Genomic DNA, 27594 nt, shown 5'->3' with positions numbered 1-27594 from the left:
CAAATCCTTCTTCTACAGTGTAAATAATGAGAGACGTCTTTCAGCTTCACATGTCTTTATTCAGCTGTTCAGGTCCATTATAACCAGCAGCAGGAGTTCAAAGTAGCAGAGAGACAACTATGAACTGATCACTTAAACAACAGCAGTTATAAACACTTCCATGTCAATAGCGGGTAGCACATGTACCCAAACATTACAACACATCGTTTGTTAAAACTCTATTTACTGAGTAGCAGGACAGGAAGTAGACAGTGATTTATATTGTCCAGTGGAGCCAAGACTAAATGATCATATACAATCATCAAGGTGAAAGAGCAGGAATTAAACAACAAAAGATCAATGTTTATAAACCAACTAAAACAATGACAGGGTTCTGTATGATGGTATGAAGGTATCACTGCTCTACAAGACCCTCTACCACAGCTTCATAATCTCTGCACTGTCACCATGGTAAAACATGTAAAACCCAGGGTAGAGTGTCTGGGTGAAGGTGGTCTGGACTCTGTGGAGGAGGGTCACTGTGTCAGAGACGACACTGTAGAAGGACAGAGTACCTGCCTTGTGATCCAGGTACACTCCTACTCTGGTGGACTGAGGGCCTGGTACTACAGTCTTAACATCGTTATGTATGAACGTGTAACCACCACTAGAGCAGCGTAACCTCCAGGACTCGTTATTGTTACCAAAGTAAGAGTTAACATCTGTTCTGCTGATGTCTTTATATGAGACTGCTATGTGAACATAGTCACCTCTCATCTCCACCTCCCAGTAACAGCGTCCAGACAGAGCCTCTCTACACAGCACCTGCCTGTAGTAGGTGAACCTTTCTGGGTGGTCAGGATATGGCTGCTGCTTCTGTACATGTGTCACCTTCCTGTTCTCCTGAGACAGAGAGAGGTTTCTATGTGCTGTGTTTGGGTCCAGAGTGAGCTGACAGGAATCTGGGAGCAGAGCAGAGACCAGATCAGAGTTAATAACACGTCCATTCATGTGTCCCCATGTTAAAGCTGCTGTTGTTCTGGATCAGATTCATCATTCAACACGTGTCAGTGGAGAGAGACCTGGACACTTCAGAGACTCACATGATAAGAGGTCTGCTCTGGTCTTGGGCTCTGGAGGCAGGAACACATCCACTGTGGAGACTGGAGACACACACACACATACACATACTGTATATTTATATACACACACAGAAATTTATACACACAACATTGGTAAGTGCGCCGGCTGGCGTATCAGTTTAGCTTAGTTTTGTGGTGGAAGGCAGATAAAATAGGGGTGTCACATACTTTTACTTTCTTTGCTCTGGGTCCATCCAGCCCCTTTCCCTATATTACCGTGTTTGGGTCAAATAAATAGCTGTTGCTCCTTCAGCCCTCCAGGGGGCGCTCTATGGAGAAGGGAAAGGTCCACTCTGGGATAAAGAGTTCCAGTGTGGAGGCGAGGAGTCCCGTCTCCTGGACTGTGACACCTCAGACTCAGCTAGAAACACTATGAATCTGACTGTTCTGGGACTGAGTCTGCTCTGGGGGAGTGTGGACACGTGAGGGGAGGAGTCAACACTTCCTATATTGTAGAAGTGATCTGCTCAGGTAACACACACAATGTTGTCACATTCACCTGGGGATCTTGCTAGTCAAACCAAGTCACCATTTCTGTCAGTACATTCCAAGAAACTATACCTTCATAGAATGTTTCTAAGGTTTTCAACAGACAGGTGTAATCAGGAACCACCGCAGGTGTCATGTGACGCTGTTGTACATGGTTGCCATGCCGATGTTATCATCACAGCTCAATAAGAGAAGTACCTCACCTGCTCTTCTGCTTTCCCTTTCCACGTTCCCTTTGTTTGCAGATCTCCTGTTGCAGCCTGGTATCTCCCTGTCTTCCTCCATGCTGGGGGTCTCCCAGGACCAGCAGCAGGGGCTGCAGGTGTTCAGGGACCACAGCTTCACCATCACCTGCTCCATCCAGCCACAGTACCCAGGAGGCTCCTTCCACCTCACCTTCACTGGCTCCAACACAACCCTGAGACACACCCTCACAGCTGTCAATCACTCTGCCAACTTCATGTTTCCTGCTGCAGACCACGCCCACCAAGGGATCTACAGCTGTGTTTATGAAGTCTACGTTTTCTCTCATAACTTCACCTGTGAGAGTGAGCTCCTCTCTCTCACTGTTGCAGGTAAGTGAGAATAGATTTTCAGAACCACAACCTGCAACGTTTTAGTCTGTCATAAGGGTTGGTCACACTTTTTGGGATAATAGTTGTGGTTGGTCTGGAGTGGATCTAACTGTCAGTCAAGTGAGTCCTGTGGTGATCTGGGGGTAACCCCAGGATGTGTCAGTAGCAGTCACTTAGGTTACTGTTCATCTCCACACTAAAAACAAGTAGCTGCACTTTAGACTGGAGATGGAGGGTACAGGATGTGTCTTTACCTTGGTAGTTGATCTGATGATTATCTATCTCCTGAGTCGCTGTGTTTCTGTTCCAGCCAATCCTCTGCCAGCTTTCATCATTAGAGTGGTGGTGGTGCTGGTGTTGCTGACTCTGCTGACGACCAGCACTGCCCTCTATCTGTACTTTAAGGTACTGTAGTTTGTTCACCAGGGACATTTGTCCTTCCTCCCCCTTTCCCTGACTCTGTTGTGTCTCTCCAGACCCCCAGGAATCCTGCAGAGAGGGGGAGCATGGAGCTGGTCTCCCTGCATTCCAGTGCTGAAGCTGGGCCAGGAGAGGAGAGAGCAGCCCAGAGGATGGAGCAGGAGGAGAGTGCTGTCTAGACGCTGATCTGAGGTCAGTCATGGAGTCCCTGCCAATGGTGACTGACAGCACTGAGGGAAGCTAGTCTGATCCTGGATCTGCTAGCAACACCATTTAAAAAAAAGGTTCAAATTCCTTAAATTTTACAATGATTTTATGAATAAAGCTTTTTTTACAAACGTAGGTTGAGTGTTTAATACTTCATTTCTTGTACCTTCTGTTTTTTGATGTTGTTTTTAATAGAAATATTAATACAATTTTCGTTTTTTGGTTCAGAATAAGATTACGAGGGGTGATGTGTTAAGAGGGGAAATAGTTATGAGGAAGCTGGTCTGATCCTGGATCTGCTGGCGACACCATTTACAAAAACTATTCAAATTCCTTTATTTTTACTATTATTTTATGATATGAACTTTTGCTTTACTTATCAACACATTTTTATGTGATAACAGGTAATTTTGTGATGATTGTTTTTATTGTAAAAGTGTAAAAAAACAGCAGTTGAGTGTTTAATACTAATTTTTTTAAAGTGTTTTATTATGTAGTTTTTCATAGAAATAAGATTTTTGGTTAAGAATAAAATTACGATGGGTGGTGTGTTAAGAGGGCAAATAGTTATTTGGATTTGAATTTGTTCTCCTGGCCTCGTGACAATTTTAATAAATAAAATTAAAATGAAGAACTAGTCAGTGTTGTCATTTCACATGTCATTTACTCACCGGCAGTGGTTGTTCTTAATACCAGGGGAGGTATTTGTGTGTGTGTGTGTGTGTGCATGTGTGCGTGTGTGTTTGTGTGTGTATGTGTGACTCTAACATGAGCTAGAAGATGGTTCCAGAGATATAAAGTATGATAAGTATGAAAGCAGATAAGCTGAACAAGATGTGGAAATGCATCACAGGAAACTGAAGAGACATAACTGATAGGAGTGAAGCAGCAGTTTGTGTCCTCAGCCCTCAGTCCACTCCCCAGTCAGAAGTCTTCTACAGCCCAGTGGAGACCCAGTCTGAGAGAGAGATGCTCCCTGTCCTGATGCTGGTGGTCATGTTCTGGAGCACAGGTAGGGCTCTGTTGTATCTGAACACTGTAGGATACAGTAAACACATGTAATACTGTTTTAATGACTGTCCTATACTGCTTTAGACCTGTCTTTTATAACTGATCTATAACATACAAACCTTGTTAGTGTAGATATTACTGTCCTATATTACTACATATTTGTATTAGCTACTATCGTTTGAAAATACTGCCAAATACCGGTAAATGATTAGTCAAGTGTTATTGCTTTATTTTTTATTTTTTTTATTTAACCTTTATTTAACCTTTATTTAACCAGGAAATAACCTTTTGAGATTAAAAATCTATTTTTCAAAGGTGACCTGGCCAAGACAGGCAGCAGCACAATGAACCACAGTTACAGACAAACACACAGGGACAAAATTAAAATAGCACTAAAAAATAAAGCAAATCAATTCACACTGCAACAATCCTAAATAGACCCATTTCTGTAACCAGGAAAAAAAAAACTATTAAAAACACTGACATCTTTGAGAGTCCAGCTCAATTTCCTTCATTTTCGACTTAAAGACATTCAACGAAATTAATTCAACAAGTCCTAGGTCTTTCTGCGTTTATACAGATAGAGACTGAGAGGGAGGGGTGGGAGATACAGGGGTGAGAGAGGGAGTAGAGGGAGGGTTGAGAGAGGGAGGGGGGAGTGGGTGAGGGATGAGGGAGAGGTGAGAGGGGTGAGAGGGGGAGGGGTGAGAGGGAGGGGGGAGAGGGAGGGGGGAGAGGGAGGGGGAGAGGGGGAGGGGTGAGAGGGAGGGGGGAGAGGGGGAAGGGGGAGAGGGGGAATAGTGAGAGAGGAAGGGGTGAGAGAGGCAGGGGTGAGAGAGGGAGGGGAGAGGGGGAGGGGGGAGAGGGAGGGGGGAGAGGGGAGAGGGGGAGGGGTGACAGAGGGAGGGGTGACAGAGGAAGGGATGAGAGGAGAGGGGAAGAGACAGATGAGTGGAGGAATGACAGATGAGTGGATGAATGAAGGTAAAGTCATTTTGAAGATATTTTCTCTCCTCAGCTCTCCAGGCTGTAGTCACTGATGAACCTCCAGGTTGGTAGAACATGAGCCTTCTACCATGACAAACTAACTGGGCATTACTGGTTGTTGAGATATAAAAGTACATAAAATTGTGTTTGTTGTGTCAGTCTGGGGAAGTCTGGGGAGAGAGGGAGGGGTGAGAGGGAGGGGTGAGAGGGGGAGGGGTGAGAGGGAGGGGGGAGAGGGAGGGGGGAGAGGGAGGGGGAGAGGGGGAAGGGGGAGAGGGGGAATAGTGAGAGAAGAAGGGGTGAGAGAGGGAAGGGGGAGAGGGAGGGGTGAGAGAGAGAGGTGAGAGGGAGGGGTGAGAGAGGGAGGGGTGAGAGGGAGGGGTGAGAGAGGAAGGGGTGAGAGAGGGAGATGAGAGGGGGAGGGGTGAGAGGGAGGGGTGAGAGAGGGAGGGGTGAGAGAGGAAGGGGTGAGAGAGGGAGGTGAGAGGGAATGGTGAGAGAGGAAGGGGTGAGGGGGAGGGGGGAGAGGGGGAGGGGTGAGAGGGAAGGGGGAGAGAGGGAGGGGGGAGAGAGGGAGGGGTGAGAGAGGGAGGTGAGAGGGGGAGGGATGAGAGGGAGGGGTGAGAGAGGGAGGTGAGAGGGGGAGGGGTGAGAGGGAGGGGTGAGAGGGAGGGGGGAGAGGGAGGGGGGAGAGGGGGAAGGGGGAGAGGGGGAATAGTGAGAGAAGAAGGGGTGAGAGAGGGAAGGGGGAGAGGGAGGGGTGAGAGGGAGGGGGGAGAGGGGGAAGGGGGAGAAGGGGAGGGGTGACAGAGGGAGGGGTGACAGAGGAAGGGATGAGAGGAGAGGGGAAGAGACAGATGAGTGGATGAATGACAGATGAGTGGATGAATGAAGGTAAAGTCATTTTGAAGATCTTTTCTCTCCTCAGCTCTCCAGGCTGTAGTCACTGATGAACCTCCAGGTTGGTAGAACATGAGCCTTCTACCATGACAAACTAACTAGGCACTACTGGTTGTTGAGATATAAAAGTACATAAAATTGTGTTTGTTGTGTCAATCTGGGGAAACAACTGTGTTTCTGGTGTGAAAAGGTTAGAGGTTGTTTCTGGACAGGACTGTAGAGAGAGTCAGAGGACCTGACAGTCTCCTGTCTCTCCAGGTTCTGATGTGAGGTTGGTGGTTGGAGGTAGTCGCTGTGCTGGCAGAGTGGAGATCAAACACCAGGAAGAGTGGAGACAGCTGGACAGTGGGTTTACCTGGAGCATGAAGCAAGCAGCTGTAGTGTGCAGACAGCTGGACTGTGGATCTGCTGTTTCAACAAGAGTTTATGATGGTGATGAAGATCGTCCTGTATGGGTGTTTGACTCTGACTGTTCTGGGACTGAGTCTGATCTGAGGGAGTGTGGACATGTGGAGGAAGGATTCAACACTTCCTATATTGTAGAAGTGATCTGCTCAGGTAACACACACAATGTTGTCACATTCACCTGGGGATCTTGGTCGTCAAACCAAGTCACTATTTCTGTCAGTACATTCTAGGAAACTAGACCTTTATAGAATGTTTCTAAGTTTTTCAACAGACTACTGCCCCCTACAGGTGTAATCAGGACCAAACAATAATCCATTCAATAGCTGTCGAAACATTACCATAGATTACAGTCCATAACTATTATTGCTATGTTGGTTTTTCCTTGTTTTAATAAATTCAAGGAAGATGTATTTTCAAAACATTAATCTTGCATAAAAAAGAAAATGAATAAGCACATACCTTTAGGGGGCGTTTCTTTTCTCTCCATGTCCTTACTGACCTTCTCTCTTCCTCCAGAGTCTGTGAGGCTTGTGGAGGGAGCTGGTCTGTGCTCTGGCAGAGTGGAGGTGAGGTCTGATCAGTCGTGGGTCTCAGTGTGTGAAGCTGACTTTGACAGGCTGGATGCAGAGGTGGTCTGTCGGCAGCTTGGCTGTGGGGCTCCTTCAGCCCTCCAGGGGGCGCTCTATGGAGAAGGGAAAGGTCCACTCTGGGATAAAGAGTTCCAGTGTGGAGGCGAGGAGTCCCGTCTCCTGGCCTGTGACACCTCAGACTCAGCTAGAAACACCTGCTCACCTGTTAGTGCTGTTGGACTCACCTGCTCAGGTACTGGAAGAAGCAGTTTGTCTCTCAACATCAGTTTCTCACTCACAGAGAGATCATGGGAAAGATGAGAGCAGTGTTTTATTTGGATGCAGAGTCAGAGGACCTGACTGTCTCCTGTCTCTCCAGGTTCTGGTGTGAGGTTGGTGGTTGGAGGTAGTCGCTGTGCTGGCAGAGTGGAGATCAAACACCAGGAAGAGTGGAGACAACTGTACAGTGTGTCTACCTGGAGCATGGAGTATGCAGCTGTAGTGTGCAGACAGCTGGACTGTGGATCTGCTGTTTCAATAAGAGATTATTATGGTGATGAAGATCGTCCTGTATGGTGGTTTGCATCTACCTGTGCTGGGACTGAGTCTGCTCTGAGGGAGTGTGGAAGCATGATTGAAGGAGTCAACACTTCCTTTATTGTAGAAGTGATCTGCTCAGGTAATACACACAATGTTGTCACATTCACCTGGGGATCTTGGTAGTCAAACCAAGTCACTATTTCTGTCAGTACATTCCAAGAAACTAGACCTTTACAGAAATGTTCTAAGGTTTTCAACAGATTACTGCCCTCTACAGGTGTATTCAGGAACAACAATAATCCATTCAATAGCTGTCGGAACATTACCATAGATTACAGTCCATAACTATTATTGCTATGTTGGGTTTTCTTGTTTTAATGAATTCAAGGATGATGTCTTGTCAAGAGATTAATCTTGCATAAAAGAGAATATGAATGGAACCAGTCCTGTTTATTAAGCACATAGGTGTATTGGTGGTGTTCTGTCTGCATGTCCTTACTGACCTTCTCTCTTCCTCCAGAGTCTGTGAGGCTTGTGGAGGGAGCTACTTGGTGCTCTGGCAGAGTGGAGGTGAGGTCTGATCAGTCGTGGATCTCAGTGTGTGAAGCTGACTTTGACAGGCTGGATGCAGAGGTGGTCTGTCGGGAGCTTGGCTGTGGGGCTCCTTCAGCCCTCCAGGGGGCGCTCTATGGAGAAGGGAAAGGTCCACTCTGGGATAAAGAGTTCCAGTGTGGAGGCGAGGAGTCCCGTCTCCTGGACTGTGACACCTCAGACTCAGCTAGAAACACCTGCTCACCTGGCAGTGCTGTTGGACTCACCTGCTCAGGTACTGGAAGAAGCAGTTTGTCTCTCAACATCAGTTTCTCACTCCCAGAGAGATTATGGGAAAGATGAGAGCAGTGTTTTGTTAAGATGCAGAGTCAGAGGACCTGACTGTCTCCTGTCTCTCCAGGTCCTGATGTGAGGTTGGTGGTTGGAGGTAGTCGCTGTGCTGGTAGAGTGGAGATCAAACACCAGGAAGAGTGGAGACAACTGTACAGTGGGTCTATCTGGAGCATGAAGCAGGCAGCTGTAGTGTGCAGACAGCTGGACTGTGGATCTGCTGTTTCAATAAGAGAATATGATGGTGATGAAGATCGTCCTGTATGGGTGTTTGCATCTACCTGTGCTGGGACTGAGTCTGCTCTGAGGGAGTGTGGACGCATGATGGAAGGAGTCAACACTTCCTCTATTGTAGAAGTGATCTGCTCAGGTAACACACACAATGTTGTCACATTCACCTGGGGATCTTGGTAGTCAAACCAAGTCACTATTTCTGTCAGTACATTCCAAGAAACTAGACCTTTACAGAAATGTTCTAAGGTTTTCAACAGATTACTGCCCTCTACAGGTGTATTCAGGAACAACAATAATCCATTCAATAGCTGTCGGAACATTACCATAGATTACAGTCCATAACTATTATTGCTATGTTGGGTTTTCTTGTTTTAATGAATTCAAGGATGATGTCTTGTCAAGAGATTAATCTTGCATAAAAGAGAATATGAATGGAACCAGTCCTGTTTATTAAGCACATAGGTGTATTGGTGGTGTTCTGTCTGCATGTCCTTACTGACCTTCTCTCTTCCTCCAGAGTCTGTGAGGCTTGTGGAGGGAGCTACTTGGTGCTCTGGCAGAGTGGAGGTGAGGTCTGATCAGTCATGGATCTCAGTGTGTGAAGCTGACTTTGACAGGCTGGATGCAGAGGTGGTCTGTCGGGAGCTTGGCTGTGGGGCTCCTTCAGCCCTCCAGGGGGCGCTCTATGGAGAAGGGAAAGGTCCACTCTGGGATAAAGAGTTCCAGTGTGGAGGCGAGGAGTCCCGTCTCCTGGACTGTGACACCTCAGACTCAGTTAGAAACACCTGCTCACCTGGCAGTGCTGTTGGACTCACCTGCTCAGGTACTGGAAGAAGCAGTTTGTCTCTCAACATCAGTTTCTCACTCACAGAGAGATTATGGGAAAGATGAGAGCAGTGTTTTGTTAAGATGCAGAGTCAGAGGACCTGACTGTCTCCTGTCTCTCCAGGTTTTGGTGTGAGGTTGGTGGATGGAGGTAGTCGCTGTGCTGGCAGAGTGGAGATCAAACACCAGGAAGAGTGGAGACAACTGTACAGTGTGTCTACCTGGAGCATGAAGCAGGCAGCTGTAGTGTGCAGACAGCTGGACTGTGGATCTGCTGTTTCAACAAGAAAATATCGTGGTGATGAAGTTCGTCCTGTATGGGAGTTTGACTCTACCTGTGCTGGGACTGAGTCTGCTCTGAGGGAGTGTGGACACGTGAGGGAAGGAGGCAACACTTCCTCTATGGTAGAAATGATCTGCTCAGGTAACACACACAATGTTGTCACATTCACCTGGGGATCTTGGTAGTCAAACCAAGTCACTATTTTTGTCAGTGCATTCTAAGAAACTAGACCTTTATAGAATGTTTCTAAGTTTTTCAACAGATTACTGCCCCCTACTGGTGTAATCAGGAACCACCACAGGTGTCATGTGACGCTGTTGTACATGGTTGCCATGCCGATGTTATCATCACAGCTCAATAAGAGAAGTACCTCACCTGCTCTTCTGCTTTCCCCTTCCACGTTCCCTTTGTTTGCAGATCTCCTGTTGCAGCCTGGTATCTCCCTGTCTTCCTCCATGCTGGGGGTCTCCCAGGACCATCAGCAGGGGCTGCAGGTGTTCAGGGACCACAGCTTCACCATCACCTGCTCCATCCAGCCACAGTACCCAGGAGGCTCCTTCCAACTCACCTTCACTGGCTCCAACACAACCCTGAGACACACCCTCACAGCTGTCAATCACTCTGCCAACTTCCTGTTTCCTGCTGCAGACCACGCCCACCAAGGGAACTACAGCTGTGTTTATGAAGTCTACATTTTCTCTCATTACTTCACCTCTGAGAGTGAGCTCCTCTCTCTCACTGTTGCAGGTAGGTGAGAATAGATTTTCAGAACCACAACCTGCAACGTTTTAGTCGGTCGTTAAGGTTGCTTACATTTTTTGGAATAATAGTTGTGGTTGGTCTTGTGTGGATCTAACTGTCAGTCATGTGAGTCCTGTGGTGATCTGGGAGTAACCCCAGGATGTGTCAGTAGCAGTCACCTAGGTTACTGCTCATCTCCACACTAAAAACAAGTAGCTGCACTTTAGACTGGAGATGGAGGGTACAGGATGTGTCTTTACCTTGGAAGTTGATCTGATGATTATCTATCTCCTGAGTCGCTGTGTTTCTGTTCCAGCCAATCCTCTGCCAGCTTTTATCATTAGAGTGGTGGTGGTGTTGCTGACTCTGCTGACGCCCAGCACTGCCCTCTATCTGTACTTTAAGGTACTGTAGTTTGTTTACCAGGGACATTTGTCCTTCCTCCCCCTTTTCCTGACTCTGTTGTGTCTCTCCAGACCCCCAGGAAGCCTGCAGAGAGGGGGAGCATGGAGCTGGTCTCCCTGCATTCCAGTGCTGAATCTGGGCCAGGAGAGGAGAGAGCAGCCCAGAGGATGGAGCAGGAGGAGAGTGCTGTCTAGACGCTGATCTGAGGTCAGTCATGGAGTCCCTGCCAATGGTGACTGAGAGCACTGAGGGAAGCTGGGCTGATCCTGGATCTGCTTGCAACACCATTTAAAAAAAAGTTTTGAATTCCTTCATTTTTACAATGATCATTTTATGAATCAAGCTTTTACAACTTTTGCTTTACTTATTAACACATTTTAATGTGATAACAGTTCATTTTGTTATGATTGTTTTTATTGTAAAAGTGTAAAAAAAAAAAAGTGATATTTTTTCCCCTGCTGCTTTTTATTTTCGCAATTGTCATGGCAACAGCATTTGAGTGTTTAATATTTCTTTTTTAGCTTGCTGATATTTGTAAGTGTTTTTTTATGTCGTTTTTAATAGGAATAAGATTTTCAGTTTTCGGTTCAGAGTAAGATTACGAGGGGTGGTGTGTTTAGAGGGCAAATAGTTATGAGGATTTGAATTTGTTCTCCTGGCCTCCTGAGAATTTTAATAAATAATGTTCAAATGAAGAACTAGTCAGTGTTGTCATTTTACAACAGTCATTTACTCACCGGCAGTGGTTGCCTTGGAGACTCCTGACAGGAGGGGGGCCAAGGTGGGGGCGTATACAGCTAACATGTTCCTAATACCAGGGGAGGTATTTGTGTGTGCTTGTGCATGTGCATGTGTATGTGTGACTCTAACATGAGCTGGAAGATGGTTCCAGAGATATAAAGTATGAAAGCAGATAAGCTGTACGAGGTGTGGAAATGCATCACAGGAAACTGAAGAGATAACTGATAGTGTATGAAAACTGCCCTATACTGGTAAATACTTGTGTTACTGCACATATGACTGTTATACATTGTAAGAGAGATACAGGGAGAGAGAGATACAGGGAGAGAGAGACAGGGAGAGAGAGAGGAACCGGGAGAGAGAGGGAGAGAGATACAGGGAGAGAGAGAGAGACAGGGAGAGAGACAAAGTTCAGTCAAGACACTAACGAGAATGATTTCACAATTTTTTTCCTAACACATGACAAATGGTTTAACATTGGCGGAATGGATGTACATGGGGAAGTGCTCCCTGCCTTCACTGCAGCATGCATGACATGAGGAATCTTTGTTACTGCACTGAGAGGAAGAGGGAGGGAGGGAGGGAGGGAGGGAGGGAGGGAGGGAGGGAGGGAGGGAGGGAGGGAGGGAGGGAGGGAGGGAGGGAGGGAGGGAGGGAGGGAGGGAGGGAGGGAGGGAGGGAGGGAGGGAGGGAGGGAGGGAGGGGAAAAGATAAGCAAACATTACAACACATTGTTAGTTAAAACTCTATTTACTGAGTAGCAGGACAGGAAGTAGACAGTGATTTCTATTGTCCAGTAAAGCCAAGACTAAATGATCATATACAATCATCAAGGTGAAAGAGCAGTAATTATACAAGTAAGTAAGTAAGACTTATTTATATAGCACATTTCATACAAGAATTGCAGGTGCTTTACATAAAATCAACAAAAACAATAATACAAATGATAAAAGTAATAGATCTAAAACATATGACAAACCAGACTAGCCGCACTCTATCTGCGGTCTCTCGAATCCGTCTTAGATCCGAGCTGCACTTGCAGTTTCCACACAAAAGAACAATGATTATAAACCAACTACAACAATGACAGGGTTCTGTATGATGGTATGAAGGTATCACTCCTCTACAAGACCCTCTACCACAGCTTCATAATCTCTGCACTGTCACCATGGTTATAAAGTCTAATCCCAGGGTAGAGTGTCTGGGTGAAGGTGGTCTGGACTCTGTGGAGGAGGGTCACTGTGTCAGAGACGACACTGTAGAAGGACAGAGTACCTGCCTTGTGATCCAGGTACACTCCTACTCTGGAGGACTGAAGGCCTGGTACTGCAGTAACAACATCGTTATGTCTGAACGTGTAACCATCACTAGAGCAGCGTAACCTCCAGGACTTGTTATTGTAACTAAAGAAAGAGTAACAGTTTGTTCTGATGATGTCTTTATATGAGACTGCTATGTCAACATAGTCACCTCTCATCTCCACCTCCCAGTAACAGCGTCCAGACAGAGCCTCTCTACACAGCACCTGCCTGTAGTAGGTGAACCTTTCTGGGTGGTCAGGAAATGGCTGCTGCTTCTGTACATGTGTCACCTTCCTGTTCTCCTGAGACAGAGAGAGGTTTCTATGTGCTGTGTTTGGGTCCAGAGTGAGCTGACAGGAATCTGGGAGCAGAGCAGAGACCAGATCAGAGTTAATAACACGTCCATTCATGTGTCCCCATGTTAAAGCTGCTGTTGTTCTGGATCAGATTCATCATTCAACACGTGTCAGTGGAGAGAGACCTGGACACTTCAGAGACTCACATGATAAGAGGTCTGCTCTGGTCTTGGGCTCTGGAGGCAGGAACACATCCACCAGGGAGACTGGAGACACACACACACATACTGTATATTTATATACACACACAGATATTTATACACTCACCATTGGCCCCACACACAAACATACACAAACACACACAGACGGTACAACACACACGTACACTACCTTACCAAGTTGATCAAAACATGTGCTTATGTAACAGGTGTCTGTCCTATCACATGATGTTTGTCCATGAGGCTTAATGTGCTGTACCTCCAGACCTGCTGTGTTTAACCAGCTCACCTGTGGTGGAGATGTTGGACCACTCTCTCTGGATCAGCTCCTCTAGTTTGTCTCTCAGCTCAGAGACCACCTCAGTCACGTGTTTGAAGTACTGAAGAGGAGGAACAGAGATGCTGGGGACATCTGAAGATGCACTGGTACTGGAGAGAGACTGGTACTTCTGGAGGGAGAGAGAGAGAGAGAGAGAGAGAGAGAGAGAGAGAGAGAGAGAGAGAGAGAGAGGGAGAGAGGGAGAGACAGAGAGAGAGAGGGAGAGAGAGAGAGAGAGAGAGAGAGAGAGAGAGAGAGAGAGAGAGAGGGGGGGGGGGGGGGGGGGGGGGGAGAGAGAGAGAGACAGATGGAAGAATCAGAGTCAGGTGGCTGAACGGTGAGGGAGTCGGACTAGTTATCAGAAGGTCGCCAGTTCGATTCCCGGCTGTGCCACATGACGTTGTGTCCTTGGGCAAGGCACTTCACCCTACTTGCCTCAGGGGGAATGTCCCTGTACTTACTGTAAGTCGCTCTGGATAAGAGCGTCTGCTAAATGTAAATGTAAGAATGACAGATGGACAGACACACAGGTTAAAGGTGACATGACATGAAAACTTCATTTTATGAGGTTATTTAACATTAATATGAGTTCCCCTAGCCTGCCTTTGGTCCCCCAGTGGCTAGAATTTTCGATAAGTGTAAACCAAGCCCTGCGTGTTCTTCTCCGCCTTTGACAAAATGAAGGCTCAATTGCGCTGTTTGAAAATCTCCCCCTAGTGACGTAGATAGGGGGAAGGTTACCTCCCCTCTTTCTGCTATGCCCGACCAGATCATCTGGCCCGCCCATGAGGAACTGAGCTACCACCGTGCAAGGGCGAGTGCGATATCGGTTTTTTCTTGAGAGACATCATGGCGAGCAAACAAACGAAGCATAACAGTTGCTCAGTGCTTGGATATTCAAATGCAAGCACACATCCTTTTTTGTTCCTTCATCCGAGCCTCTGCACAACCCCATCTTAATTGTATTTTCGCTGGAAATGCGCCGACACAACTTCCCAAAGTGTTGTATGTCTGCGCCAAACATTTCCTCAACTTGAGCCAACTCAAAGCTGGCCTCGCTGAAATTAAATTCTGGATCATTACTAAATCTCCTTGGTCAAGCTACAAACCTTGGACAAGTAAGTTAACTAACGCTATATCATTTTGTTGCTTTACTGTATATGGTTACCTAGCTTGCTACCCTTAGAATGTGGCTGTAACATTAGCTCTGCAGCGAACAGCTGAGTTACTGTTGCTAACGTAAAGATAAATGGCATCAAGTGTGTGTGTGAATACAAACGCTGTAACGCGAGTGTTGTACACTGCTGTTGGTGTTATGGCTCGCGATATCCCCCTTTCTCCACATTGAAATGACTGAGTGTGCACCTCTGCAAACCAGGGTGATCAGATGAGAATGGCTAAATTCTAGGCATTTTACAGCAACGGGGGCAACGAGCCATTGCGATACATCCTGTAAACATCGGTGCATGTTGCCGCCCCTCTCCTCCTCATTAGCATTTAAAGCTACAGACACAGAAACAGCGCGTTCTGAGGAAAGCTGATTGTGGGACTACTTGTAGTGGCTATAATTCTGCGCCATGGCTGAATTTCGGGAGAAAGACTTCCGATACAGTATTAGGGGACAACTAAGGCCTATATAAAAGCATCCAAAAACAGCATGTCATGTCACCTTTAAGCAGAGATCCTACATAGATGATCAGACAGTGAGTGTGGCTTCAGATCTGAGCTGCCAGGGTAGTCTAGTTACCTGGAGGAAGTGGATGTTGTCCTCTGTGTGTGAGAGCTTCTCCAGCTCAGCGTCTCTCCTCCTCAGCTCAGCTATCTCCTGCTCCAGTCTCTCCAGCAGTCCTTCAGCCTGACTCACTGCTGCCCCCTGCTGGGCTCTGATCAGATCCTTCACCTCAGAGCGCCTTCTCTCAATGGAGCGAATCAGCTCAGTGAAGATCCTCTCACTGTCCTCCACTGCTGCTTGGCCAGAGCGCTGGAGAGAGGGAGGGGGGGGAGAAAGGGGAGAGAAGGAAAGAGGAGAGGGAGTAAGAGGGAGCAGAGAGAGAAAGAAAGGGAAAGAGAGACAGAAATAATTCCAGATGTCCCTCCAGTGACAGCAGTCTTCCTGAATGTAGAGAGTCCACCTGTCCTATCCAGGTATCTCCCAGTAGCACAGCTCCAGTAGTGGAGATCCTGATGCTGACCTTGAAAGACTCCACAGCCTGTTGGAGCTCCTTCAGCTCCTTCTCTCTCTGCTGGACTCTCTGCTGGACTTCCTGCTGACTCAGGACCAGCTTGTCCTGGAGAACAACACACATGACCACAACACAGTAGGAGTTACAGTACAGGACTCGGGTGGAGAGGACCTCTGTCAGAACACACTGAACACCAACACTGAACACAGCTGCTAAACATGTCCAGTACAGCCATTAGCTACATAGCTTAATAAGGTCAGTCTCGATCTTGTTTATCACGAGAGAATGTAGCTTTGTGTGAGGGGTGGAGAGATTTCTGAGTAGTTTGGGTACAGAGGCAGAATACTAATGTTAGCTTGCTAGCTTAGATAACTTAACACTTGGAGCTAGCTTACCTTTATACTTCCTGTCTAATCACGATAAACGTTTGACTGGCTCCAGTCGCCTCAGTAAGTGTCGTGTTGTTGAATTTACACACTGTTGTGTGTTTTCTACCAGACACTGTTTAGCTGATAAACTGTTTTATTTTTGGACCAGGCGGTCCACACCCACCGTGATTGGTCAGACACATTCACTGCAGACAGTCCTTAAAATGTGCAGCATTCTGTAATATGAGCTGCCTAGTGTTCTGTGCTCATGTGATAGTTTTGGATCCTTAAAGAGGGGTCTCAAGACTTAACTGTTGATCTTACCAGGGATGTGCACACGCTATGGCTAAGGTTGCCCGGGCAACTGCCCGTTTGCCCTCCTCGAGTCAAAGTGCCCCTCCGAGGAAAATAAATAAATACTTAATAGTGAATTTAAACAGCTGCAGAATTGTATGTAGACCTAGATTTAAAAAATCGCCACCCGAAACATTTCATAAAGTAGCCTTATTCACTTCCGATCGATAAGCCTATGGGCAACGAGAGTGGAAGTCATAAGGGGGTGGGGGGTATGCCCCCTACTCTGTTTACTTTGTGGTACTGCACGCGACCACCACCTGAGCCTTAATTTTCTTGCACTTAAGAGACGGTCACGGTTGTTTTATTCTGTGTTGATAAAAAACTGCTTTGACGTTGTCAGAAAAGGTGAGTTTTAAGGTGTAGAAATGTATAACAAATGAAAAATCATCATCAAGTTACATTAATTATTATCATTAGTAGGCAGGCTCTTTTTTTTCTTTTTCTTTTTGCGGGGGTTTTTTTCAGGCCAGAGCAACTGCCCTTCAAAAGTCAAAATATATACATATTGATATGTTATTGTTATTATTAATATTTTGCTTAATATTGGCTTAGCAACTTTTACAACTGTTTTCTAAGAACGCTATAGAACGCTCTTAGAACGCTCCTAAGAAGCTCTTAGCGTTCAGAGCTTCATAACGAATCTGGGAAACCCGGCCATTGTGAATGATACGGGTTAGATGGGGTAAGCCCAACACAGAAAGTAACACAGCTGTGTTTTTTCATGGTGGCTGATCTGTAAAATCGAAGGAAAAGTTGAAGAGTTCAGCAGATATTGCTATATTGCATTTATTTGTTTGTTTATTGCTATATTGCAGTTAGTGTTTGTTTGGGTTGTATCATTTTTTAGATACTAAATAATATTTGATTGGTCACTTAGCATCCCAACATGCTCCAAATTAACTTTAAAAAGGCTCAATTGTTTGTGCTCAGTTTGTGCTGGTATGTGCAGGTAAAGTGTTGTTTTTGGATGCAGGCCAGTGTTATTGGCCAGCTTCACCACTAGAGGGCGCTCTGTGTCTTTCCATTATCCAGTCACCAAGAAGACTTCTAGAGAGCTGCAGTGTCCAGACACAAGGGTAAAACACACTGATACTCACTCACTACATGTATATACAGTCTCTCTTTCTCCGGTTGATCTGACTGTGATGTTTAACCCAGAAGAGAAACTAAATATCAGGTGTTTCTTTACAGGGGAAGAGAGCGGTGGAGAGGAGAGAGGGGGAGGGAAAGAGAGGGAGGGAGGGGTGATAAAAGAGAGAAGGAGATCGTTTTCTTTCTGCGCCGTGTGTGAATGACGATCACTTCATATCCAAGTGAAGGTTACACATTCCAGAACGAGGATCTGGTAAAGAATGTTGGGTCTCTAGAACATAGAGGGGATGACCGTTCCGCCTGACCAGAGCAGAGAGAGAGAGAGAGAGAGAGAGAGAGAGAGTTCTAAAACGTAGAGATGAACGCTCTACCTCACCAGAACAGACAGAGTAAATCCTGAGAGCTTCAGAGATGAGTTTTTGAAGTTGTAATCCGCTGTGCCTCTGGGGTCAGTGTACGTGTGTGTGTATGTGTGTGTGTGTGTGTGTGTGTGTGTGTGGGAACTGGGCTGTTTGTAATTCTCCCAGCAGATCACAGGAAAGGAGCCAGCATTCAGGGGTCTGTCACGCGGAACATTCTGCCATTGTTTTCTGAAGAGAGGAGGGGGAGAGGCAGGGGAGAGAGGAGGGGGAGAGGAGGGAGAGAGAGGAGGGGAGAGAGGAGGGGAGAGAGGAGGGGGAGAGAGGAGGGGGAGAGGAGGGAGAGAGAGGAGGGGAGAGAGGAGGGGAGAGAGAAGGGGGAGAGAGGAGGGGGAGAGAGGAAGGGGGGAGAGAGGAAGGGGAGAGGAGGGGGAGGGGATGGGAGGGGGGAGAGAAAAGGGGGAGAGAAGAATGAGGGTTGGTGAGGACGGATGAGAAGGGGTGAGGAGGGATGGTGAGAAGCAGTAGGGAGGGGTGGGGGGTGTAGGGGTGAGGAGGAGGGTGTAGGGGTGAGGAGGAGGGTGTAGGGGGGTGTAGGGGTGAGGAGGAGGGTGTAGGGGGGTGTAGGGGTGAGGAGGAGGGTGAGCAGAGGGTGTAGGGGTGAGGAGGAGGGTGTAGGGGGGTGTAGGGGTGAGGAGGAGGGTGTAGGAGTGAGGAGGAGGGTGTAGGGGGGTGTAGGGGTGAGGAAGAGGGTGTAGGGGGGTGTAGGGGTGAGGAGGAGGGTGTAGGGGTGAGGAGGAGGGTGTAGGGGGGTGTAGGGGTGAGGAAGAGGGTGAGCAGAGGGTGTAGGGGTGAGGAAGAGGGTGAGCAGAGGGTGTAGGGGTGAGGAGGGGGGTGTAGGGGTGAGGAGGAGGGTTTAGGGGGGTGTAGGGGTGAGGAAGAGGGTGAGGGGAGAGTCCAGTATTACATAAGGGGAGGGTCAGCTGGCGTCTGAGATCATAAACACATCAAACCACGATCCACAAGACCAAGTCCCTGCCCTGGGTCACTGCTGTGTGTGTGTGTGTGTGTGTTTACGCAGGAATGCCTCTGTGTGTGTGTGCTGGTCTCTCTGTGTCTCTGAGAAAATAAACTAATGTAGGGTGGATCAGACAGATAGGATTAGAGAGAGACGTGGGGGGAGGAGAGGAAGTGGAAGGGACAGAGAGGGGGGGAGGTACAGAGAGAGGGGGAGGGACAGAGAGAGGGACAGAGGGAGAAAAGGGGGACACTTGTCAGCCCAAAGAATAACAGTGGAGTTTCTCTCTCCTCCTGCTCTTTTTTCCTGTCCACCTCTCTTTCCTCTCCTCTCCTTCCTCCCTCCATCTTCCTTTCACTGACCCAGCCCACCAGGATCACACAGGAACTGTGAACGGAGGGATGTTTCTGAGGCATCTTTCCCTCTCCCTCACTCAAAGGAATGTCTCCTTCACCCTCCCTCACCCCACTCCCCTCACCCCACTCCCCTCACCCCACCTCCCTCACCCCACCTCCCTCACCCCTCCTTTTTCATTCTCTTTCTGAGCTCTGGGAAATGAGTCCTAGTTATGCACCTCCATCCCCTTACAGAACCCAGCTGCGTGTGTGTGTGTGTGTGTGTGTGTGTGTGTGAGAGAGAGAGAGAGAGAGAGAGAGAGAGAGAGAGAGAGAGAGAGAAAGAGGGGGAATTGAAGGGAGAGAGAGAGGAAGAGAGAGAGAGACAAGGGAGACATGCCTGTAGGACCAGATTATATTGATCAGATAACAAAACCAGCTCATTACACAAATACACTTTCACCTCCTGAAGGAGCGAAGGAAGGAGAACAAAGGTAGAATATAGATTATTTGAATGACCTCTCCTGTCAGCCTGCCATTTAACTTCTCATATCTCACCATTCAATCCCTCCCTCTCTCTATCCCTTCCTCCCCTCTCTCTATTCCTCTCTGCAACAGCCTTAGGCTCCATGTCTGCGACCCAGAAAGTTATCAATTACAAATGTAATATTGAATCTATAAGTGACTGGAAAACCATAACATCAGGATTGCAAATTGACATTGTATTCATCTAGCAGACGCTTTTATCCGAAGAGACGTACCAGTGCAGCGGTAGATCACAAGTGCTATACTATTTTGGCGGTCTGAGGCAAGCAACGATCTGCAGCATATTTAGGCTTCTACCACAGTCACCACACTGTATTTATAAACTGTTGATAAACATACATTTTTTTATGATGTTAAATGCTACTCCAAGGAGATTAGTTCATTGTTAGGCTACATATAGTTATTGATACACACACAGGATGTAGTAATATGTAGCCTACAGTTATGTCTTTAGGACACGTAAGGATAATCTTATCAGGATGCTAAGAACCAAAGGTAAGGCTTGGTTTCGGACTTTGCGTACAGTACATATCCTTACATAATTTTATGGTCTTACTTCAGTGTCCTATGGTGTTATTCTTGATCACCTAAAAGTCTTTAACATATACATTTAGACAAAGCTTTTATTTAAAGCAACCCACAGTAAGTTTACCTAGAGGAATTTCCGTATAAATATGGAAAATATGTAAAATATTTTAAAACGGACTTCTCAATTTAGTTTTTCACTGTTGCACTGTTGCACTGTCACTTTCGCCTGTTCCCAGAGATAAGACATTTTGCTTGCTTGTGACATTCCTAGTTAAGATTAAGGTGGATTGCGTGCGTTTCATCGCAACAAAGACCACGTAAAACATAAAATATAGATGTTCTTTGATATAAATGATCCAATTGACCACAATAGGTGGAATACACACATTATTTTTTTCTGTAGTTGTTCATTTTCTAATAAAACTGGACTAGTCAACTGGTTTTAGTGGCACGTCCTTAAATGGTGGGCGGAAAAACGCGGACACACCGCTGTATAAAAAGCGTCCGCCTCCCGTCTCCACTGTAACGCTCATAAATGCAGCACAAGTTAAGGATAAAAAAATAACCTTTCTGACAACGATACAAATTTGGGGACTGAACACATTTCCAGGAGGTACTTTTAATCAGAATTTCCAACAGTTTAATGTTTAAAATAATAGCCTAATTCTACAACTTGAACAGGATTATTGGCGTCATTACTCACTGATGGATGCATCATATTTATCATCCACGCGCTGCCAACTAGTTACAGACAGATCGATTGATCTGTAGCTAGCTGGCTAGCTAGGGCTAACGTTAGCTCTGGCTATCTGTATTTTTTGTTAGCTAGCACAACACTTTTATTTCTCCACAACATGTCAGTAGTACCAGTGTTTTTGGTTGGCTGTGTCAGTGATGTATTAAAATAACAGTAGGTAACTTTCAGCAAACTAATGTCAGTGGCGACGGTGATATTTTTCAGAAAAAAACAGGTGCTTGGTGTGTCTTTTTGGTTAATTTCCCCGAATTCTACACATCTGTCCGTCGTTTCAAAATTAACTAATTCAATTTATTAGCAGTGCACACGACTCCTTGTCCTCTGAGGCAAGTAGCGAAGGTTGTCTAAATACTTTGAATAACTATATCAGCTTTTTGATAAGCAATGAAAACTAATCTTGAACTTTTGCGTTCTAAAATAATACAATTTTAACGGATCCAGGATGAGCAAAAACACCGAAGTCGACATGAAAGAAGTCGAACTGAACGAGTTGGATCAGGAAAAACTGCCGATGACCAGGGATTCACCGGGGACCGAGAAGAACGGGAGTGTCAAGTTAAAGGTACCGGACGAGGATGTTAAATTCACGGGACTGTCCAAGGAAGAGCTGATGAAAGTGGCAGGGACGCCTGGGTAAGTAGGACTAAATTGTAGGCTCGCTTGGATTAATTTGTAGGCTTATTTTTTGTTTTATAGCCATCATTGGTATCTAGTTTATTAAGAATCAAAATCACCAGACGTTTTTTATGTACCTAATTTACAAGTAAACTTTTACATTTATTTTTTTGCCTTGATTAATTCACTTTCCCTCTTCACCCTTCTGTCTTTCTCTCTCCCCAACATTTCCCTTCCACCCTCCCTTCCCCTCTCTCCCCTCCCTTTTTCCCCCTCTGTCCTCCCTCCCCCCTTCTCTCGCCCTCTCTCCCTGTCTACCCCCCACTCTTCCACTCTACTGCTCTCATTCTCTTTTCTCCCTCCCTCCCTCCCTCCCTCCCTCCCTCCCTCCCTCCCTCCCTCCCTCCCTCCCTCCCTCCCTCCCTCCCTCCCTCCCTCCCTCCCTCCCTCCCTCCTTCCCTCCCTCCCTCCAGGTGGGTGCGTACCCGCTGGGCTCTGTTGGTGCTGTTCTGGCTGGGCTGGCTGGGCATGCTGGCTGGGGCCATCCTGCTCATCGTCCAGGCCCCTCGCTGTAAGCCCATCCCAGAGATGAACTGGTGGAACGAGGGGCCCCTCTACAGGGTCAGCGACCTGGACGCTTTCACCGGGGATAAGGGACTCCAAGGTACACACACACTGTACACACACACACACACACACACAGATCCATACACACACACACACACACACACACACACACACACACACACACACACACACACACACACACACACACAGACACTGGGGTGTTCACTAGGGTCAAGGGAATGAGTCAGCAGGGAGTAGTAAGGTTGCTGGTAGTGTTGCTTGCAGCACAGTCAGTCATTACAAGCTGACTGTCTTGTGACTGTCTGCTGACTAGACAGAGGGCTAACCACTAATGCTAGCTAGCTCTCTCACCTTGTCTATGCTGACTAGGCTAAAGGTCTAACGCTAGCTAGCTCTTTGACCTTGTCTATGCTGACTAGGCTAAAGGTCTAACGCTAGCTAGCTCTCTCACCTTGTCTATGCTGACTAGGCTAAAGGTGTAACGCTAGCTAGCTCCTTGACCTTGTCTATGCTGACTGGGCTAAAGGCTAACCCTAGGCTAAAGGCTAATGGCTGAAGGTCACGTAGCCACTTCCCCTTTGTGTCATTTTCATTTCCCTTATTGGCTAACAGCCAACTGAGTGCTCTCCTTTTGGGCGCCTTTCTGTACTTCCTTCCTTCCTGGTAATGGTCCAATAATAGTGTGTGTTAGCTTTGTGTGTGTGTCTGTTATCTGTGTGTGTGTTGGGGGGGGGGGGGGGGGCGGGGTGTCACCTGTGTTTAAAGTCCCTTTCTTGTGCTTTTCAAAGTCCGTGATCCTCTTTGATCCTTGAAGGTTTGGTACAGCCAGTTCTCCCTCCCTCCCTCCCTCCCTCCCTCCCTCCCTCCCTCCCTCCCTCCCTCCCTCCCTCCCTCCCTCCCTCCCTCCCTCCCTCCCTCCCTCCCTCCCTCCCTCCCTCCCTCCCTCCCTCCCTCCCTCCCTCCCTCGCAGTCTTCACACAGACTTGTCCAGAGTCAACATCTCACCTCTGAAACGGCTCTCGTCTGTTTCCCCCTCTCTTCTCCTCTCTCACCTTCTCTCTGTCTGTCCACCTCTCTCACACGCTGCCCTTTCTAAGACCCATCCTGACTCTCACTTCTCTTCCCTTCCCTTCTTTCCTGCCTCTTTCTCTTTTTTACATGTTTTAGGTCACCTTCTTTCTCCTCCTTTCTTTAGCTCCATGTCTCCTTCTCTCGTCCTCTCTCCCTTTTTTTTTTAGCTCTCCCTGTTCCCCTCTTCTCCCCTCTCATTCCCCTCCCTCTCACCCCTCCCTCCCTCTCACCCCTCCCTCCCTCTCACCCCTGTCCTCCCTCCCTCTCACCCCTGTCCTCCCTCCCTCTCACCCCTGTCCTCCCTCCCTCTCACCCCTCCCTCCCTCTCACCCCTCCCTCCCTCTCACCCCTGTCCTCCCTCCCTCTCACCCCTGTCCTCCCTCCCTCCCCCCTCCCTCCCTCTCACCCCTGTCCTCCCTCCCTCTCACCCCTCCCTCCCTCTCACCCCTGTCCTCCCTCCCTCTCATCCCTCCCTCCCTCTCACCCCTGTCCTCCCTCCCTCTCACCCCTGTCCTCCCTCCCTCTCACCCCTGTCCTCCCTCCCTCTCACCCCTCCCTCCCTCTCACCCCTCCCTCCCTCTCACCCCTCCCTCCCTCTCACCCCTGTCCTCCCTCCCTCTCACCCCTGTCCTCCCTCCCTCTCACCCCTGTCCTCCCTCCCTCTCACCCCTCCCTCCCTCTCACCCCTCCCTCCCTCTCACCCCTGTCCTCCCTCCCTCTCACCCCTCCCTCCCTCTCACCCCTGTCCTCCCCCCCTCCCTCCCTCTCACCCCTGTCCTCCCTCCCTCTCACCCCTCCCTCCCTCTCACCCCTGTCCTCCCTCCCTCTCACCCCTGTCCTCCCTCCCTCTCACCCCTGTCCTCCCTCCCTCTCACCCCTCCCTCCCTCTCACCCCTGTCCTCCCTCCCTCTCACCCCTCCCTCCCTCTCACCCCTCCCTCCCTCTCACCCCTCCCTCCCTCTCACCCCTGTCCTCCCTCCCTCTCACCCCTGTCCTCCCTCCCTCTCACCCCTGTCCTCCCTCCCTCTCACCCCTCCCTCCCTCCCTCCCTCCCCTCCCTCCCTCCCTCCCTCCCTCCCTCCCTCTCACCCCTCCCTCCCTCTCACCCCTCCCTCCCTCTCACCCCTCCCTCCCTCCCTCTCACCCCTCCCTCCCTCTCACCCCTCCCTCCCTCTCACCCCTGTCCTCCCTCCCCCCAGGTGTATCAGAGCGGCTGGACAGCGTGGGTCAGATGAAGGTGAAGGGGCTGATCCTGGGGCCGCTCCACACTGTCCAGGCCGACCAGGTGGAGACCCTGGACCTGGCCAGCATCGACCCCTCCCAGGGCTCGGAGCAGGACCTGCGCAGCCTGCTGGACAAGGCCCACAAGAAGGGTGAGGAGGGACACCAGCTGGGCCAGGAGCTGTTCCCATCAGACATCCACCCATCGCTTGATTGATTGGTTGATTGCTGTGTTTATAAATGAGCTTCTTGGTTGATTGAGTTATGCTGATTGATGGCAGGTGTGTGTGTGCAGGTATTATGGATGTTTGTTGGGTGTATTGATAGATGTGTGTGTGTGTGTGCAGGTTTGTCTGTTGTCCTGGACTTGACTCCTAACTACCTGGGTACCAATGTTTGGTTTGAACCAGACAGCCAGGCTGACGTGCTGAACAAACTCAAGGTAACACACACACACACCTAGAACACACACACACATGCATACAGCTTTCCGACCTTGAATAACAGGACTTCCAAACTTTATTCTGTTTGTCAACTAGGGAACAATTTGTGCCTTGTTGTAAATACCTATTTTTGTTATCCTGTGTGTGTGTGTGTATCTGTGTGTGTGTGTGTGTTAAACTCTCTCCCTCTCCAGTCCGCTTCAAAGCACTGGCTGCAAATGGGCGTGGACGGAATCCAGTTGTCCGATTTCAGCGTTGCCACGGTAACCAGCACAGAGTGGGCGGGCCTCCAGGCCGTCGTCCAGGGCAACCGGACCGAGGAAGTCAAAAACAAGTGAGGACAAGTCAAAGATCGATCTGACTGTAAAAGAAGTTAGGAACACAAGAAACAATAAATAAAACTGAAGAACCTGGTGAGGATAAAGAACAAATAACAAAGGAAAGAAAGAGAGGGGAAGGAAGGAGGTGAAGAGAGAAATGACCAAATAAAGGGCTTCAATGGGTTTATTGGGGAGGAGGAGAGTCAGAGGAGGTGTGGAAGGGGAGAGGAGAGAGGAGAGTTTAGGCCCAGTGACTGCAGTGTCAGGGTGCTGACACCCAGTGGTGATGAGGGTGAACTGCAGGTGTTTAGTATTGGCTCACTATCACCATCTAGTGGTCAACTAAGTTAATGACCAAATGAAAAACACTTTCACATACTCTCTCTTAACCCCCCTCCCCTCTCTCCTCACCCCCCCTCCCCTCTCTCCTCACCCCCCCTCCCCTCTCTCCTCACCCCCCCTCCCCTCTCTCTCCTAACCCCCCTCCCCTCTCTCTCCTAACCCCCCTCCCCTCTCTCTCCTAACCCCCCTCCCCTCTCTCCTAACCCCCTCCCCTCCCTTTCCTCACCCCCCCCTCCCCTCTCTCTCCTAACCCCCCTCCCCTCTCTCCTAACTCCCCTCCCCTCTCTCCTCACCCCCCCTCCCCTCTCTCTCCTCACCCCCCCTCCCCTCTCTCTCCTCACCCCCCCTCCCTTCCCTTTCCTCACCCCCCCCTCCCCTCTCTCTCCTCACCTCCCCTCCCCTCTCTCTCCTAACCCCCCTCCCCTCTCTCTCCTCCTGCTCCTCCAGGGCTCTGATTGGCCGAGCAGGAGTCATTGATGCCGCAGCTGTGTCTCAGCTCCTCAACTCCTCTGGAGCTGACCTGCTGCTCTCTGACATGATGACCACCCCTGGAGGTGAGGAGGAGGGGAGGGAGGGAGGGAGGGAGGGAGGGAGGGAGGGAGGGAGGGAGGGAGGGAGGGAGGGAGGGAGGGAGGGAGGGAGGGAGGGAGGGAGGGAGGGAGGGAGAGGGGAGGAGGAGGAGGAGGAGGAGGGGGAGACAATATTTATGTGTGTTTGTGTGTGTGTGTGTAAAGAACCCATCAAGTCCATCCAGACGTTGCTGGGCGACCATAAGCAGTCCAGTCTGGCCTGGGGCCTGGGGGCAGGTCAGGGGAAACACCTGGGGTTGCCAGGTTCAGGGTTGCCAGGTTCGGTCCAACTTAACCACCTTCTGCTGCTCACGCTGCCGGGAACGCCTGCCTTCATGTACGGAGACGAGATAGGACTGACGCAGAAGGTGAGTGAGTGAGTGTGTGAGTGTGAGGGAATGTGTGTGAGTGAGGGTGTTACGAGAAAAAGAGGGGGCAGAGGTAACAGGAGGCCCGTGTGTGTGTACTAGTATTGACAGTAGTGTGTGTCCTGTCTTCAGACTATGCTGTGGGACTCAGAGGAGACGCCTGTGGAAGGAGCTGCTGTTAACAAGACTGCTGAGGTGAGACACACCCCCCCACACTTCCACACACACACACTTCCACACACACACACTTCCACACACACACTTCCACCCCCCCCCCCCACACACACCCAGACTCACCCCCCTCCCTTCCTCTAGGAGCTGAGGTCTCAGCGTCAGACGAGTCGCTCCTGGTTCCGCTCCCTGAGCGACCTGCGGGGGAAGGAGCGCTCCCTCCTTCACGGGGACTACTTCCTGCTCCACTCCTCCCCCACCTCCCTGGCCTTCCTGCGCTCCTGGGACCAGAGCGAGCGCTACGTCACCGCCATCAACTGGGGCTCCCAGCCCGTCACCCTGTCCCTGGGCCAGGGGGCGGGGCCTCCCGCCGAGGGGGCGGGGCTACCCGTTGAGGCCCGGGTCCGGCTCAGCTCCGACCCGGAGGGCGCGGCGGCCGACGCCAGCGTGCCGCTGGCCCAGGTGGTGGTGGGGGCGGGGCACGGCGTGCTGCTGTCCTTCCCCTTCCTGGGCTAGAGGTGGAGGGGCCTGGGGGAGGAGGGCAGGACAGGGAGTTTACAGCAGGGTAGAGACACATACACACATACAGATTACACACTTATACACACACACACACACACACACACACTACCATAGAGCCAGGGATGCCAGTAGGAAGTGGCAGTAGGAAGTGGCTGTAGGAAGTGGCAGGGATGCAGGACAGTGGTCTTCAGATGTGGTGTTCCAGGAGGTGTGGCAGAGAGGAGGAAGTTACATTCAAACCGTCTGTCTGGACCACGTGTTGTCATGACTACCAAGCTAATCTCACTCCCAGTCTGAAATTGTGTTTGAAAACATTTGTTTTTTTTAATTATTCTGTTATAGTTTTTTG

At 49.0% G+C, this 27594-nt stretch overlaps 3 protein-coding genes across 8 annotated transcripts in view; 2 read left to right on the top strand and 1 right to left on the bottom strand.

Annotated features, from left to right (window-relative positions):
* Positions 1-38: 38 nt before the first annotated feature.
* LOC146221707 (tripartite motif-containing protein 16-like protein) lies at positions 39-19265 on the bottom strand. The gene is made up of 6 exons (XM_084692068.1): positions 19212-19265; positions 15665-15760; positions 15220-15453; positions 13443-13602; positions 1083-1142; positions 39-941 (listed from the first exon to the last, which is right to left on the bottom strand). Exons 1-6 carry the CDS (start codon positions 19263-19265, stop codon positions 415-417), a joined length of 1131 nt encoding a protein of 376 aa, XP_084548194.1. The 3' UTR covers positions 39-414.
* LOC146221708 (scavenger receptor cysteine-rich type 1 protein M130-like) lies at positions 1371-11283 on the top strand (the record flags this gene model as incomplete). The annotated part of the gene is made up of 12 exons (XM_084691135.1): positions 1371-1505; positions 1981-2014; positions 5969-6268; positions 6635-6940; positions 7067-7366; positions 7748-8053; positions 8180-8479; positions 8861-9166; positions 9293-9592; positions 9869-10198; positions 10509-10597; positions 10669-11283. Coding segments are annotated over 12 exons (2829 nt in total), but the record flags the coding sequence as incomplete, so codon positions are not given.
* Positions 15785-27594, top strand: part of LOC146221706 (amino acid transporter heavy chain SLC3A2-like) — a 12144-nt gene continuing 334 nt past the window's right edge. Inside the window, exons 1-11 of one of the 6 annotated variants that reach the window (XM_084691140.1) lie at positions 15820-15910; positions 17354-17456; positions 21457-21648; positions 22104-22294; positions 24489-24662; positions 24858-24952; positions 25148-25287; positions 26063-26169; positions 26350-26552; positions 26685-26747; positions 26868-27594. The exon at positions 26868-27594 is cut by the window's right edge and continues 334 nt beyond it. In XM_084691140.1, coding sequence (XP_084547266.1) covers positions 21458-21648; positions 22104-22294; positions 24489-24662; positions 24858-24952; positions 25148-25287; positions 26063-26169; positions 26350-26552; positions 26685-26747; positions 26868-27239 — 1536 coding nt within the window. In that variant the 5' untranslated portion in view covers positions 15820-15910; positions 17354-17456; position 21457 and the 3' untranslated portion in view covers positions 27240-27594. The other 5 variants (XM_084691139.1, XM_084691138.1, XM_084691141.1 and 2 more) reach the window with 5 other exon arrangements.

This window comes from Hypomesus nipponensis, chromosome 25 (genome assembly GCF_054491055.1).
Source record: "Hypomesus nipponensis isolate SF chromosome 25, ASM5449105v1, whole genome shotgun sequence".
Lineage (NCBI taxonomy): Eukaryota > Metazoa > Chordata > Actinopteri > Osmeriformes > Osmeridae > Hypomesus > Hypomesus nipponensis.
Note: the sequence above shows the minus strand (reverse complement) of the source record. Positions and strands in the feature narration are given on the sequence as shown.